Genomic DNA, 15,440 nt, shown 5'->3' on the forward strand with positions numbered 1-15,440 from the left:
CTAGTCGGTTTTTATTTATCAGTGTTGTGAAGGATGGGGAGAGGTTCCAGGACAGCATAAAATAATGTTATATACAGAATGAATGGGATCATTCTACTTGATTATAACAATATTTTTCTAAGTCAGTGTAAAAAGAAAAAACTGCAAAATACTTCCTTCCTAATCTCTGTTTGGCTCACCTGAAAATGTGCGTAAACTGGTGTAGAGACTCTTTGTTATATCAGAAGAAAATTTTCCCAAAGAAAATCGGAGCTCGTACGGAAAGATACAGGTTTTCATTCTTTCCCCGCGCTATACGAAATTGGAATAATAGAGAATTGTGAAGGTGTTTCTATGAACCCTCTGCCAGGCACTTAAATGTAATTTGCAGAGTATCCATGTAGATGTAGATGTACACCAACAGATGGCTCTTTATATGATACAAAAGCAATATTTAGCATAGCAATGGAGTTTTGAAGATGTTACTTATAACAAATGCTCAGTGTGTCGGCCGTCATTCACCCACAGTGCCTGTAGTCAGGCGACAACGTTGTGAAATGCTCTGTACAACTCACCAGTGGATAGAATGAATGGGATCATTCTACTTGATTATAACAATATTTTTCTAAGTCAGTGTAAAAAGAAAAAACTGCAAAATACTTCCTTCCTAATCTCTGTTTGGCTCACCTGAAAATGTGCGTAAACTGGTGTGAAACCGGTCATGGTAAAAAAAAAAAAACACCAACTTTGTACAGCCAGAGTGGTATTTTTGCCTTTTCATAAAAATTTTGTGTTACAGGTAATATCAGATTTTGAAGATGAACATCTGAAAAAGTTGGCATACTTTACCTATTTTCATCCACTAATGTCTTGTGGACATGGAGTATATGGAAGGAGTATATAGAAGGTTTATACAAGGCCAATGTACTTGAGGACAATATTATCGAAATGGAAGAGGATGAATATGAAGACGAAATGGGAGATACGATACTGCGTGAAGAGTTTGACAGAGCACTGAAAGACCTGAGTCGAAACAAGGCACCCGGTGTAGACAACATTCCATTAGAACTACTGATGGCCTTGGGAGAGTCAGTCATGACAAAACTCTACCAGCTGGTAAGCAAGATGTATGAGACAGGCGAAATACCCTCAGACTTCAAGAAGAATATAATAATTCCAATCCCAAAGATAGCAGGTGCTGACAGATGTGAAAATTACCGAACTATCAGTTTAATAAGCCACGGCTGCAAAATACTAACGCGAATTCTTTACAGACGAATGGAAAAACTGGTAGATGCAGACCTCGGGGAAGATCAGTTTGGATTCCGTAGAAATGTTGGAACACGTGAGGCAATACTGACCTTACGACTTATCTTAGAAGAAAGATTAAGAAAAGGCAAACCTACGTTTCTAGCATTTGTAGTCTTAGAGAAAGCTTTTGACAATGTTGACTGGAATACTCTCTTTCAAATTCTGAAGGTGGCAGGGGTAAAATACAGGGAGCGAAAACCTATTTACAATTTGTACAGAAACCAGATGGCAGTCATAAGAGTCGAGGGGCATGAAAGAGAAGCAGTGGTTGGGAAAGGAGTGAGACAGGGTTGTAGCCTCTCCCCGATTTTATTCAATCTGTATATTGAGCAAGCAGTAAAGTAAACAAAAGAAAAATTTGGGGTAGGTATTAAAATTCATGGAGAAGAAGTAAAAACTTTGAGATTCGCCGATGACATTGTAATTCTGTCAGAGACCGCAAAGGACTTGGAAGAGCAGTTGAACGGAATGGACAGTGTCTTGAAAGGAGGATATCAGATGAACATCAACAAAAGCAAAATGAGGATAATGGAATGTCAAATTAAATCGGGTGATGCTGAGTTAATTAGATTAGGAAATGAGACACTTAAAGTAGTAAAGGAGTTTTGCTATTTAGGAAGTAAAATAACTGATGATGATCGAAGTAGAGAGGATATAAAATGTAGACTGGCAATGGCCAGGGAAGCGTTTCTGAAGAAGAGAAATTTGTTAACATTGAATATAGATTTATGTATCAGGAAGTCGTTTCTGAAAGTATTTGTATGGAGTGTAGCCATGTATGGAAGTGAAACATGGACGATAACTAGTTTGGACAAGAAGAGAACAGAAGCTTTCGAAATGTGGTGCTACAGAAGAATGCTGAAGATTAGATGGGTAGATCACATAACTAATGAGGAGGTATTGAATAGAACTGGTGTGAAGAGTAGTTTGTGGCACAACATGACTAGAAGAAGGGACCAGTTGGTAGGACATGTTCTGAGGCATCAAGGGATCACCAATTTGGTATTGGAGGGCAGCGTGGAGGGTAAAAATCGTAGAGGGAGACCAAGAGATGAATACACTAAGCAGATTCAGAAGGATGTAGGTTGCAGTAAGTACTGGGAGATGAAGAAGCTTGCACAGGATAGAGTAGCATGGAGAGCTGCATCAAAACCAGTCTCAGGACTGAAGACAACAACAACAATGTCTTGTGGCACCATACCTGGGGTAACTCGTTACTGAGGACATACTAAGGATATTGTGTGTGTCTGCCATGGAACCTCTTGTAGACAGCTTGTTAAACAGTTGTGCCAAGTGATAACAGGATCTCAGTGTATTTAGTGCCTTATGGAGTTTGTTGTTAACTGTTAAGCACAGTTTGAAAACAACAGTGGTATTGATAAATATAATAATAGAAGGAGAAATGACTAACACCATCCATCACTCAGCCTTAATGTGACATGGAAAGGAGTGATGTATTCAGCCATAAAAATCTGTATATATATATATATATGTGGTGTAGACCAGGCACCACATATGTATAAATATGTACTGCTTGACAGCCATTAAGATAATTTCAGTGTGGATGCACTCTTACACAGGAATTTTAGTGTGATGCAGCAAACAGTGATGCACTGCTATGTGCTGTGTAAACAGTGTGTGACAAGGTGGAAATTTGGGATGGATGAAAACAATGCTCAGATAGCTGAAGTAGTTAAGGTGACTACTTGTGTGAAGTCGGAAGTCTTTGTTCGAGCCTCAGTTCAGAACAAATTTTCACTTGTTGCCATTCCATTGAAGCATTGCGAACCATAAAATCACGGAAACAGAGTTTTGAGAAAAATAGGTATTTGCAAAAATCAAATTTGTAGGCAAACCACCAGTCTCATAGGTCTGGCTTGGTTAAAAAACAAGTTTTAACTTCCTTTATTTCTTCTGAAAATATAATGTATCCTGTTTATGTTATATATTATTAATTATTTTTTATGATTGTATCTATTATTAATGTAAATTCACAAAATTTCCGTATGTGGGCTAGTGACAATAGTGTTTTTTAATATTTGTAAATTAATTAATTAATGTTAAACTAGACTCAGAACATAAAGAACTGATACTACATACATTACACATGCAATTATGACTTGTTCAAATACTTCATGATCCTCACTATGATCATTTTTGTGAAGAACATTCTGTGGCTTGAGGTTCAGATAAAACTGCTGCTATGCCTCTGATTATGAAGTACTACTACTGCATATGTGATGTAAATACTAAATTGTATTGCCAACCATAGATAACAGTTGAGCAGTGCAGAGCAACAAAATTATGCTTCGTGCTTTTGGCTCATATGGAAATGAATATGTGAGAAATCAGTGAGACAGTTTTTCATGAATGTTCATATATAAAATTTGGGACTACTTATTAATCACCATAAAATCAACAGATGTCGGGACAATGCATACATACGAAAATCTCAAAATCGATGGTGGCGTGCTTTAGGCCCTTACTGTTTTCAGCACCTCAATTCATTTCAGTGCCCAATTGTGGCTGGTGTTGGAATTTATTTCATTTCATCGCGCACAAAAATCTTTGATTATCCAATGATGTAAGGAATTTAATAAATAATAAAACTAGCTTCAAAGACAAAATGAACTCCCTATCTGCTTGACAACACCTGCTCCAGAGAATAATTTCTGAATGTGTAATGTATGTGTAATGTTACAGCTATTTTGTGTGTTTTGGTCATTAAATAGGCATGGGCCTTTCTTTGTTAAACATTACAGAAGCACAAATATGTAAAAGATGTTGAAGTCCTGCATATAGAGGGAAAGGGCACAGTTATGACTGTACTAGAAATTAAAAAACAATTGAGTATCCTCACATTTATTACTAAATAAACAGACTCATTTCAATTATTTGTCCCTATTGGACATGTTGTAGTAGGGCCATACTGAAAGGAATGATAAACATTTAAAAAAAAAATTGTAACCTTATATTTTTCACACAAACTGAGTATATCCGCTTAATCTACATAGCTTTTGTAGTGACATTCCAGACTCCTCCTCCCCTCCTCTCTCTCTCTCTCTCTCTCTCTCTCTCTCTCTCTCTCTCTCTCTCTCTCTCTCTCTCTCTCTCTCTAAAAAGCCTCTTGAGTTATTTTTTGTGTTATTGTGCTCTGGACAGTGACTGTCGTAACCTGTGATGTAAGATATACACCTTTGCCAAGTGCACATTCATGTGGGGGCCAGAGTGTAGCTGTGAGTTCCTCCTGCTCCTAGGTTTGATGTTGGCCCAGTACTGAAGCAGATGGCTTGCCCCATAGGTCCCCACGAAACGGCAGCTGACGTCCAGACCCGCCTCGCACGGCTTGGCGCTGAAGCTCTCCTGGAAGTCGTACGACATCTGCCTCACTCCCTGGATGATGCCTGGCCACAGCTGGAAGATGGGGTGACATATGGTGAGTGCCAAAAGGAGACTTGTATTCTTTTTAAAATGAATCGGCTGAACTTGCCGACACTGGACAATGGCTTTAACCAGTGACGTAATGATGTTGTAGTTTGTGACGTATTTACACACAATGTAGGCAACGGTTACTCATTGATCTGCTGTTGGGGTCTACATTAGGTGGGAAGGTGACAGTTTGTCTGAGACTCGGCAAAGGCAGTGAATGTGAATGTGAATAACTATAATACTGGTTAAGGTGAACTCTGTTTGAATTGAACACTGCAGTACTTTATTTGGAATGATGCTATCGGCGATTATATGCCTTTATCTGATCTCAGAACTGACTTAACATATCCAGTTATAGGGGACATACAGTTTAACATGGATTCCAAACTAGGGCCTTTCAAGGTGTGGCAGACTTCACACGTGCGTTGTGTATGGTCCGCGTGTGGACCAAGGCCCATCCTGTTCCAGCTTTGCTTGTTCCTTCCCAGGAGGACTCAGTACAGCACAACATTACATTTAGCATTTTTTCGTCAACACAGCTCTCTTCAGTTCAGCAAAATAGTGGTGTTAGTAGTGTTTAGTTTTTGCTGTTTTTTCACAGTATGAAAGACGTTCACATGTCCAATGGTTGTTTGCACAAAAAGAGGCGCTCTAGTGATCTGTCATTGCAAGCCTTTAAAAATTAATGGGAATGACAGAAGAGAGGAATGAGAATTTCAAATATATATTTTGCAATTTCATAAGTGCAGGGTACAGCAAATGCAAAAAGAGTTTAAAGGTTTAGTTGACAATGATAGAGCAAAAAATTACACACAGAATTTGTTGTTCGGTGCGTCAAGAATTATTTTCTCCTAAATTTGCAGACTCAAAGAAATTGGTGGTATAAATAGTAAAACTTCTGAAGTTGCACACATTATTCCACTGTCAGTTGCAACTGTTTTCAACGCAACTGAATGTTGGTGGCAATAGGATCATTCTGCAGTATGTATCAAATGCCAGTTCTGTAAATTTTCTCACTAGTTTTTCATGAAAACATCTCCCTCCCCCTCCCCTTCCCCCCCAAGGGATTACCATTTGAATTCATGGAGCATATACATAATACATGTTGACTGAACCTGCTGCTAACAAATCTAGCAACATGTTTCTGGATTGCTTCAGTGTATTCCTTTACAGTGAACTGGTGGGGATCCCATACACTTGAGGAGTATTCAATTGGATCACACAAGTTTCCTGTACACAGTCGCCTTAAGTGTTTTTCTAGACGTTCTTAGAATTCACTCAATAAACCAAAGTTGAACATTCCCCTTCCTTACAATTGGCACTATGTGCTTGTTCTATTTCATTTTGCTCTGCAAATGCAATGTTAGTCCTAGATATTTAATTTACATGACTGTATCAAGCAGCACACCACTAATGGTGTATTCAAACAGTATATAATTTTTTTTTCTACTCATCTGCATTAGCTTACATTTTTCTACGTTTAGAGGTAGCTGCTATTCATCACACCAACTAAAAATTTTGTGAAGGTTATCTTGTGTTCCTCCTACAGTCACTCAGTGGGGGCAACTTTCTATACACCGCAGCACCATCATCGAACAGCCACAGATTGCTGCTACCCACATCCTCCATATTATTTATGTATATAGAAAGTGACAGTGGTCCTACCACACTTTGACCCTTTGTCTCCGTCAGGCATTTGCTTTCCATGTGAGCATCTTGGGCTCTGTTTCATAACACTTTGGAGACCAGCTTCTTAGAGTAATATTAGGCCTAGGGAAGCAGCCATTTTTGCCATTTCTAAAGAATTATTGGCACATATGTAATTGATGTATCTTGGAGAGTAATACATACTCAAAAAGGACCAATCTTCAAGATTTATTTTTTGTATTTACTTTAGTTCTTTGATAGTTTATGTATTTTAAGATAGTATAAATTATCCTTCCAAGAAAAATTTGCAAGATGAGTTTTTGAGCAATTTCTTCTCTTGAGCTTCCAGAATTTTTTGTTCACTCAACAAATGAGACATATTCGTAACAGAATTACTAAAAACTAAAAAACCTAATGAGTACACCCAAAATTATGTCAGGGCAATTGTATTGGCTCAACCATTGACAGCAACAGCTTCTATATTCACTGCTCCCCCCCCCCTCCCCCTCCTGAAATAATTGTAAAAATTTATAACAGCAGGCAGAACTTTTATTTTATGAAATTATTCTAAAATAGAAATTTACAACAGAAGGCAGCATCTGTCAAAGGGCAGGTTGGGAGACGTCTATACACTTTTCACATACAAAATGAGTCCAGTTTTCATGTCATAGGTGACTCATTCATCGAGAAAATTGTAGTCCGACCTCTATTCAAGTCCTGAAAGTATTAAAAAAAGTTACTGAAACACTTGCATATAACCTATTCTGTATGCTCACACCTTCATTAACAATCTGGAGTGTGGTACTGCATCAAATAATTTCGAGAAATCTAGGAATATGGAATCTGCCTGTTGCCCTTAATCATAGCTTAAAAGAATATCACATAAGAAAGGGCCAAGCTGAGTTTCACATAGGTGATGTATTTTTAAGTCAGTGCTGATTTGTGGACAGAAGCTTTTCTCTATTTGGGAAATATATTATATTCAAACTTGCAACATGCTCAAGAACTCTGAAGCAGACCTATGTTAAGGATATTGGTCTGTAATTTTGTGGGTCCTTTATTATATCCTTCTTATCTACGGGAGTCACATGTGATCTTTTCCGGTTGCTTGGGGCTTTCTTCTGTGTGGGAGAACCATTATAAATTCAAGCTAAGTTCAAGGCCAGTGCAGAAGAGTACTCTCTGTAAAATCAAATTCAGGTTCCATATGGGCCTGGTGGTTTATTCATTTTGACTGTTTCGGCTGCTTTTCAACCCCATGGATGCCTATTTCTGTGTCTTCCATATGGTAGTTCATGTGTCAGTCAATCAATGGCATGTCTGTATGATCCTCCTGTGTGAATGATATTTTAAACATGAAATTTAAAACTTCAGTTTTCCTTTTGTTGCCACACTAGGCTGGCCAGTGAGTGAGTGAATACAAGCCTTGGACCTAGTTGGCAATTTTTTACTTTGTCTATATCCTTAATTATTCTGTGTGTTGTTTTCCAGTCTATTAGGAGGCTGAAATGAGTTAGAAGAAGTTTTGAACGCATATGCTGCACTGAGACCCAGAAGTGTTACGGAATAAATTTGATTTACGTGGAAATTGCCCTTGTATAATCAGTTCGAAGAAAACACTGTAGTTCAAAGTTCTTTGTACACATTCAATATCTGCTTTAACTTCTATTAGGTTTGTATCTCGTGCACTTGAGCAATATTCCAGGATTGGATGCACAAGTGTTTTGTAACCAGTCTGCTTTATAGATTGACTGAATTTTTCCAGTAACCAAACAAAAAACCGAATCTGCCTTCTACATTACAATATGACTCAGCCCATGTGATCATCCTACTTCATAGTGCCAAAAGCTTTTATAATCAGGTATTTGTGAGTTGACTGATTCCAATTGTGGCTCATCGATATTCTAAAGATAGGACACTACTTTTCTGTGTTTTTTGAAGTGCACAATTTTACATTTCTAAACATTTAAACTAGGTTGTCACACCACTTTGAAATCTCGTTAGATCTTCATGGACATTTGTGCACCTTTTTTTCCAGATAGTTCTTCATTATTGGTAACTACTTCATCAGCAAAATGCCTGATTAATAATTAATACTGTCTACCATATCAACGAGGGTCCCAAAACACTTCTCTGAAGCACACACAAAGTTTTTTTACATTTGTTGATGATTCTGTATCCGAAATAACATGCTGCAAATTCCTGTCAAGAAATCCTAAATCCAGCCTCAAATTTTGTTTTAATACCTCATAAAATATCAGCATGCGACTTACCATGTGATGTTAGAGATATTCTGTGGCATAACAAACCCTGCTGGACATGTGATTTTTGTGTGATCATTTAAGTTTGAAGAAGATCTGATCCTGATTGAGGCCACATTATTTGACCATAGCTCATAATTAAGCCTGTGTCAAAGAAAAAAAAAAATGTAAAATCTGTATACAGTTTTGTGACAGAAAACAAAACTTTGGTATATTCGTTTGAGCTGGATACAAAGTAGCAGTCAACTGTTTGTCTTCCATGATGTGGCCCAAGAAGTGGGCAGCTATGACACGATTGGTAACAAAAAAAAGAAGAAGGAAGTCCATAAAATTCAGTTTATGTAAAGGTATGATAACTTGAATATTTCCAATCTGAAACTCCCACCAGAGGATGCTATTCTCTCATTGGTCCATCCCATTCTTAACATTGCAGCTTATGCTATTATTGAACCACTAAGGTCTTGGTTTTGTAACTGGACAAACTGTCACATGCACTGGTCTATTATATTACGGCTGCTTGAGTTGCAACTGCGAAACTAGGGATTTAAATATATAAAGTGAAATTAAATGATGAAAATAGAAGGAAATCTGGGTTATTTCTGTACAGTTATGATAAAGAATCTTTTTCAGTGTATTATGATCACTAAGCATTGGTACTAGTTAGAAATCTTCATGTGGATTGCAATTACTGTGAATGTTGGTTATCTAACAGTGCTGTAATTGTGTTATAAAAGGTTTAATTTGATATGGTACCCATTGCTACAAATAAAAACCACATTTTAATATGAATGTATGTATAATTGCTGTTCATAATATCTTTTTTTCTTTTGTTTACAGTTTCTACCATAGCGTATGATCAATGCAAATCAAAGTGTGTTAGTACTGCACATGATGGCAGATGCTGCTTCCCTTGCCCTTTCTCACCCCATAGTAGTCATCATGCTCATTCCACTCAGACACCGCACACAGCAGGGAAAGATCTTCATCAATGAAATCTCATATTTAAATGCCAGATAAATTCCATATTGCTTTTTTTTACAATAAAGAATCATAAATCAGTAAATTCTGAATTACTTAAATGTGTTAACTATGTATCTGTGGCCTTCTTGGCTTTCTTTTAGTCTTTCTTTCTACACTCCCCACCCCCACCCCCCACACCTCAACCCCACCTTCCCCCTGCCCCTCTGCTCAGCAGTTATTATTAGTTTCAGTATATTATGTTCTGTGCAAAAATACTTATCTCCTGCCCTTGTGGCCCAGGTGAACTAAAAGGCAGGACACTCCAACTAAAAAAAAAAATAAATAAAAAAAATAAAATAAAATAAAATAAAAAATAAAAAACAACAAAAAAACAAAAAAACATACACTGAATAGTACAGAATTATTTCTTTGTCACAAATGACTGATGAAATAAAGAAAAACAGCCAAAACCATCACACAATTTTACTTCATGACAATGGCAACTGGCACATTGAATATCGTACATTTGATTATTTGACTGAGAGAAACATTGAATTTGTGACCGCCCACATTCGCTTGATTTCTTGCAGAATAGTTTCTTCATGTTCCTTTATGTACAACAGAACTTTGGATAACAACTTTTCCTCACCCATCTGTTGAATGCCTCAATAACTATATTTTTGAGTTACCACCATCAGTGTGGGGAAAAACTGTTTGCAGAAGTGGTTTGACAAATGCAAAACCAAGCGAGGTGGCGCAGTGGTTAGCACACTGGACTCACATTTGGGAGGATGATGGTTCAATCCTGCGTCCAGCCATCCTGATTTAGGTTTTCCATGATTTCCCTAAATTTGTCCAGGCAAATTCTGGTATGGTTCCTTTGAAAGGGCACAGCTGATTTCCTTCCCCAATCCAATGAGACTGATGACCTTGCTGTTTGGTCTCCTCCCCCACACACCCCAACCCAACCCAACACATGCTAAAGTGTATAAATTTTAGAGGGTAATCTATATTACATAGCAAATATCTGGGAGCCCAGAGCACCGCCCCAGATGCAAGTTCCCTATCTAATGGCATCCACGGGCAACAAAAATTTGATTTTCAATATTTCACATAGTTGTTGATCAAATTTGAAAATTTAAAATTCTGTCGTAATCTACTCATTGAGAGGTATAGTCTTATGTGAAAAGTTTAACACAAGAAGACAAGTATTACAGTCAGAAACTGTGTGTTTGTCTTGAGGTATTGTAAATGATGACGTGGAAATAACACATTTTATTCAGTCAGTATCTGAGAATGAGAGTTATAAACTTTACAGGTGGTTTGATACTTTCTCCTGCTGGGATCCCCACAAAGAAAAAACTTATCCCTTACTACATTTTCATTATTCATGCAGTAAAATTGCAGCATTAGGCATGACATTTTAAGTTATTACTTCTGTACTGTGAACTCCATTTGCAACATGTATGTACCTGCAATATTATATCATTGTATGATGCATAGTTCAGGAGATATCATGTCATAAACATTTAGATGCCTGAAAAACTAACTTTTTCTTAAAATGCAGCACTAACTACCCACACTATGTTCATCCAGCCCTTTGTAATGAGAGCATTTAGTGACTTTCAAAAAATTTTAAGTGTTTTTCCAAACCTTTCCCACACTTTTTCTCACTTACGTATGTAACATTAGCTCATTCATAAAGTAATCAGGTGTTTCAAGCTGTTTTGTGCATGGGAGTTTAGTTCTTTAAAGAATATGTGGTTTACTGGTATTCTGAGACACTAACATGATTTGTAACAAAAATTCTTTGTTTCATAGTTTTTGTACTGGGTAGTGGACAGGAAACGGGAAAATTTTTTAAACTTCTCAAATTTGGAGTTTTGATTGTATAGGATTGAAAACAAGCACAAGACATAGAGCTACTTGCTACATTTTATTGACAGAAGGAAACAAAACTGAGTGATAATGTCATGGAAATGACAACTTTTACTGACAATGCATTCATCACGGTGGTCCTTGAAGTTCGTCACTTGTTTCACCATATCATCCGTTGCTGCTGCAATTTCGTCTCTGATGGCATTTTTCAAAACTGTGATGGTTGATGGTTAACCAGTGTACACATTTGATATGAGGTAGCGCAAAAGGAAAAAGACTCAGGGGGGTGAGGGCTAGGGAGCACCAAGCCCAGGGAATATGACTGTGTCAAAAAAGCATGTTTCTGCCCTGGGCAGCAATTTCATGGGGGGAGAGGGAGGAGGGTACCAAATTTATATTCTTGAGGAAAAAACCATGTTTCACAAAGTGCCTAGCATCCAGCACACGTTGGTCTTAGATTATTAGTATGATTTTGAAATTCATCCCTGTTGATTTTTTAACATTTTTGAACACATTCTAAGTTGATTTCTGAATGAATCATAAGTTGATTTTTGAATGCATGCATAGTGTACATGATGTCTTTGTCAGAGAAATCCTGGTCGCATCTAGAAATATCCTTTCTTGCAGAAAAAAAGGGGATGGGGCTATACAAGCTGAGCAGAATAAAGCTAAATGTGTGAATGCCAATTGCTGTTTGTTATGTAGTTGAATGGGCTTGTGAATAATCAGCTTTGTTATAATTACTAGTGAAATCCATAGAGTCAGACTACCAGAGTGGAAATAAACAACAAACAGGAATAACATATAAGAAAGATTACATATTATCTTCCCGGTGTGTCCAAGAAAATGAAAGTGTAACAAAAAAGTTTTGGCCAGATTGTTACACTAGTAAGGGCTTGTTGTACAGTCACTAGTTAGCAGCCACTTAACTTCAGTTCTGGCAGTAGTGCAGAAAACATGTTTTACGAACATGCAATAACACGTAACCAGAGAGTAAACATGGGATAACTGAACCAGTGATTGTGGCAGGGTTAGTGAAGTTAACCATAGAATGAGTCTTGACACTGGCAGGAATAGTTACATAATTAGTGATGACAAGATTGTTTGTTAGAACAAGGAAGGAGAAGAAATAATGGAGGAATATGACGATTCCAAATTTATACAAAAATTTCGTACTACCACTTTTCAATTTCATGCTTGAGAAGCTGGAGCGTATGAATTAAATGTGAAACTATTTCCTAACATAATGTTTTTTGCTTTTAGTGGGTCTAATAGGCATTTGACATTGGTACTTCGTGAATTATATTCTGTCATGCTATGAAAATGACCATTTGTGCCAAAACAGTCTCGTTTATTTTGTGTGTGTTACAATTGCTGCAATATTAGACAGGCGTATTTCGTTTTGTCTGGCAGACAGTGACAAAATAGATGTAATCAGATTGCAAAATCATTCCAGTCTTGGGTACTACTTGTATTAACTGCTGTTTCAGCATTATACAACAACATTTCAATTTTTCATGCGGCAAAACATTTGATGAACTTTTGAGGTAAGAGTCTTTTGCAGAAAGGAAAGCACGCTATGTAAAGCTGTAGCAAGATTAGAGAAGAAAAAATGCTGGGACCTAAGGATTGAAGAAATGTGTATTGTCTTATTTGTCTCTTGGATTTATTGTTTTATGTATCCTATATTTAATTTTATGTCACACAAAGCAGCAAGCTATTAGCTAATAGGCAATAAAGAGAGCAAATTTTCTGAAGAGTTCTTGTTCTCCTGGTTACAAATAATCCCATCTGGTATTAACTGTGAGTTGAGGGCAGTTTTTTTTTTTAATTAAAACAACAGGCCTGGTATCAAATTGGTCGCATGTGCACTAATTTTGGTGTCCAATCTCAAACGCGTGGGGATGGGGAGGTTCCATAATATTGAGGATTCAGGGCAGATGTGCAGAGCAGTCTGAGTTGTTGTTAGGAGAGGAGGGTAGTCTCCATGTGACCCTGGTTTATGTTTAGTGATTTTGATGTTTCCTCCTCATTTACTGTTTTCATGTCAAATGAAAACAAAATGGATTTCTGTGGCCAAGAGCTGTCAAGTGAATTAAAATACATTCACATAATTACGGAGAGTTAAAGTGTTATTAGTTTCAGATCTTATTTTATTTCCACCTTTCTGATAGTCAAACATTAATTGGCTTGAAGAATAATGAAGTTATTTTTGTCGGTTTGCCAAAGATATTTGGCTTTTGTTAATCTTTCCCCTGAAGCAGTCAATTTATTTGAAACAAAGTGTTTAATTCCACAGTTTTGGCTAGTTTTAACTGTTAACTGCATTTCAAGTGCATGTTTTTATCTTCTAGCATGTATGCCATTAAGCCATAATGAAGAACCAGGCATGAGATAATACAGTACTGGTACTCCAAGAAAATTTACATTCCACAAACCACACTGAAAAGCTTAGTATCAGGTTGAGGCCTACTTCATTGCCAATCTGGACATGCGAAGGTGCACTATAAGCCGAATTATGCATTTTTGTACGGTTCACGAAATTCCAATGCTCTGTGAGTCTCCTCTGATGTCTTGTTTCTTTTATGACATGATGTAAGATCTTTTAATGTTTTATATGTATAAACATACCGGCTCCCTATGTCACCGTAGCTGTGCAAGGGTGGTGACGCCTGTTGTCTGGCGGCGCTCTTTGGCAACTGCTGAAATGAACCTATTTCTAACAAGTCGCATCCCCATACGTAGCACAAATGTTTCTGTCTGTCTCCACAGCTGCCACCCCGCTTTTGAACTCCACAACAGAAGAATATGTTGGTAATGTTCCAATTTCTCCACTTGGCGCTCCATTTACCAGTGGCACTCTATTTACCAGTGTCTACAGCTCCACTCTTATTTATAAATGACGAAATGGCAATATGTAAGCTCAAATAACAACAGTGAACTACAAATAAACCAATAGCAACCAGAATACCAACATGCAAAACAAAAATGCTACAAACTGACATATCAGCCTCATAAAAACACCATGTGGTACCTTCATGAAGTGTAGTTTCTGATGCCTGACTGTCAATGAATGCTGAAGAAACTGGAGATAGTGATATCCTGACAGTGAACAGAAGTGTTTATTTTAATCGTAGCAGTTCTCAGAACTAATAGATCAGATCGCTTCAGTTGTCCAGCGATCATACATGTTTAATTCTCTTGCAACAGTTGTCACAGCACAGACATAGGGTTGTGTTAGCTCCCAATCAGCTTAATTGTATTATTTCATTTGCAACAGTAGTTCCAGTAGAAAAATTCACAGGAGACAGCAGATATATGGAATGAGTTATGCTGTTGTTTAACTTGTAATTAATAGTTTTTCTGATGTAGAAATCTACAGCATCATGAAAAAGTGCATAGCCAGTTAAAATATTTATGGATAGCTTATCGGACTTGTATAGCCCATTCTACATAATTTCTGTTTGCGTTTTGCAAGGCAATCACCTCAGTTGCAATACATATCCACATCACATAGTGCCAATGTGTTCACTGTGAAAGCAGAGTTCTGGCTGGCGGGTTCGCACTTTCGCACAATTTGTTGTTGTTGTTGTTGTGGTCTTCAGTCCTGAGACTGGTTTGATGCAGCTCTCCATGCTACTCGATCCTGTGCAAGCTTCTTCATCTCCCAGTACTTACTGCAACCTACATCCTTCTGAATCTGCTTAGTGTATTCATCTCTTGGTCTCCCTCTACGATTTTTACCCTCCACGCTTCCCTCCAATACCAAATTGGTGATCCCTTGATGCCTCAGAACATGTCCTACCAACTGGTCCCTTCTTCTAGTCATGTTGTGCCACAAACTACTCTTCACACCAGTTCTATTCAATACCTCCTCATTAGTTATGTGATCTACCCATCTAATCTTCAGCATTCTTCTGTAGCACCACATTTCGAAAGCTTCTGTTCTCTTCTTGTCCAAACTAGTTATCGTCC

At 37.5% G+C, this 15,440-nt stretch overlaps 1 protein-coding gene across 4 annotated transcripts in view; it reads left to right on the forward strand.

The window, feature by feature from the left end:
* Window positions 1-15,440, forward strand: part of LOC126293397 (methionyl-tRNA formyltransferase, mitochondrial-like) — a 56,883-nt gene that overhangs the window by 25,218 nt on the left and 16,225 nt on the right. For all 4 annotated transcript variants that reach the window (XR_007552288.1, XM_049986607.1, XM_049986605.1 and 1 more), the window contains exon 4: window positions 4,548-4,726. Coding sequence is in view for 3 of the 4 variants with exons in the window: in XM_049986607.1 (XP_049842564.1) it covers window positions 4,548-4,726 (179 nt within the window). In the remaining variant the exon portion in view is untranslated. The remainder of the gene's footprint in view (window positions 1-4,547; window positions 4,727-15,440) is intronic.

This window comes from Schistocerca gregaria, chromosome 10, assembly GCF_023897955.1.
Source record: "Schistocerca gregaria isolate iqSchGreg1 chromosome 10, iqSchGreg1.2, whole genome shotgun sequence".
NCBI lineage: Eukaryota > Metazoa > Arthropoda > Insecta > Orthoptera > Acrididae > Schistocerca > Schistocerca gregaria.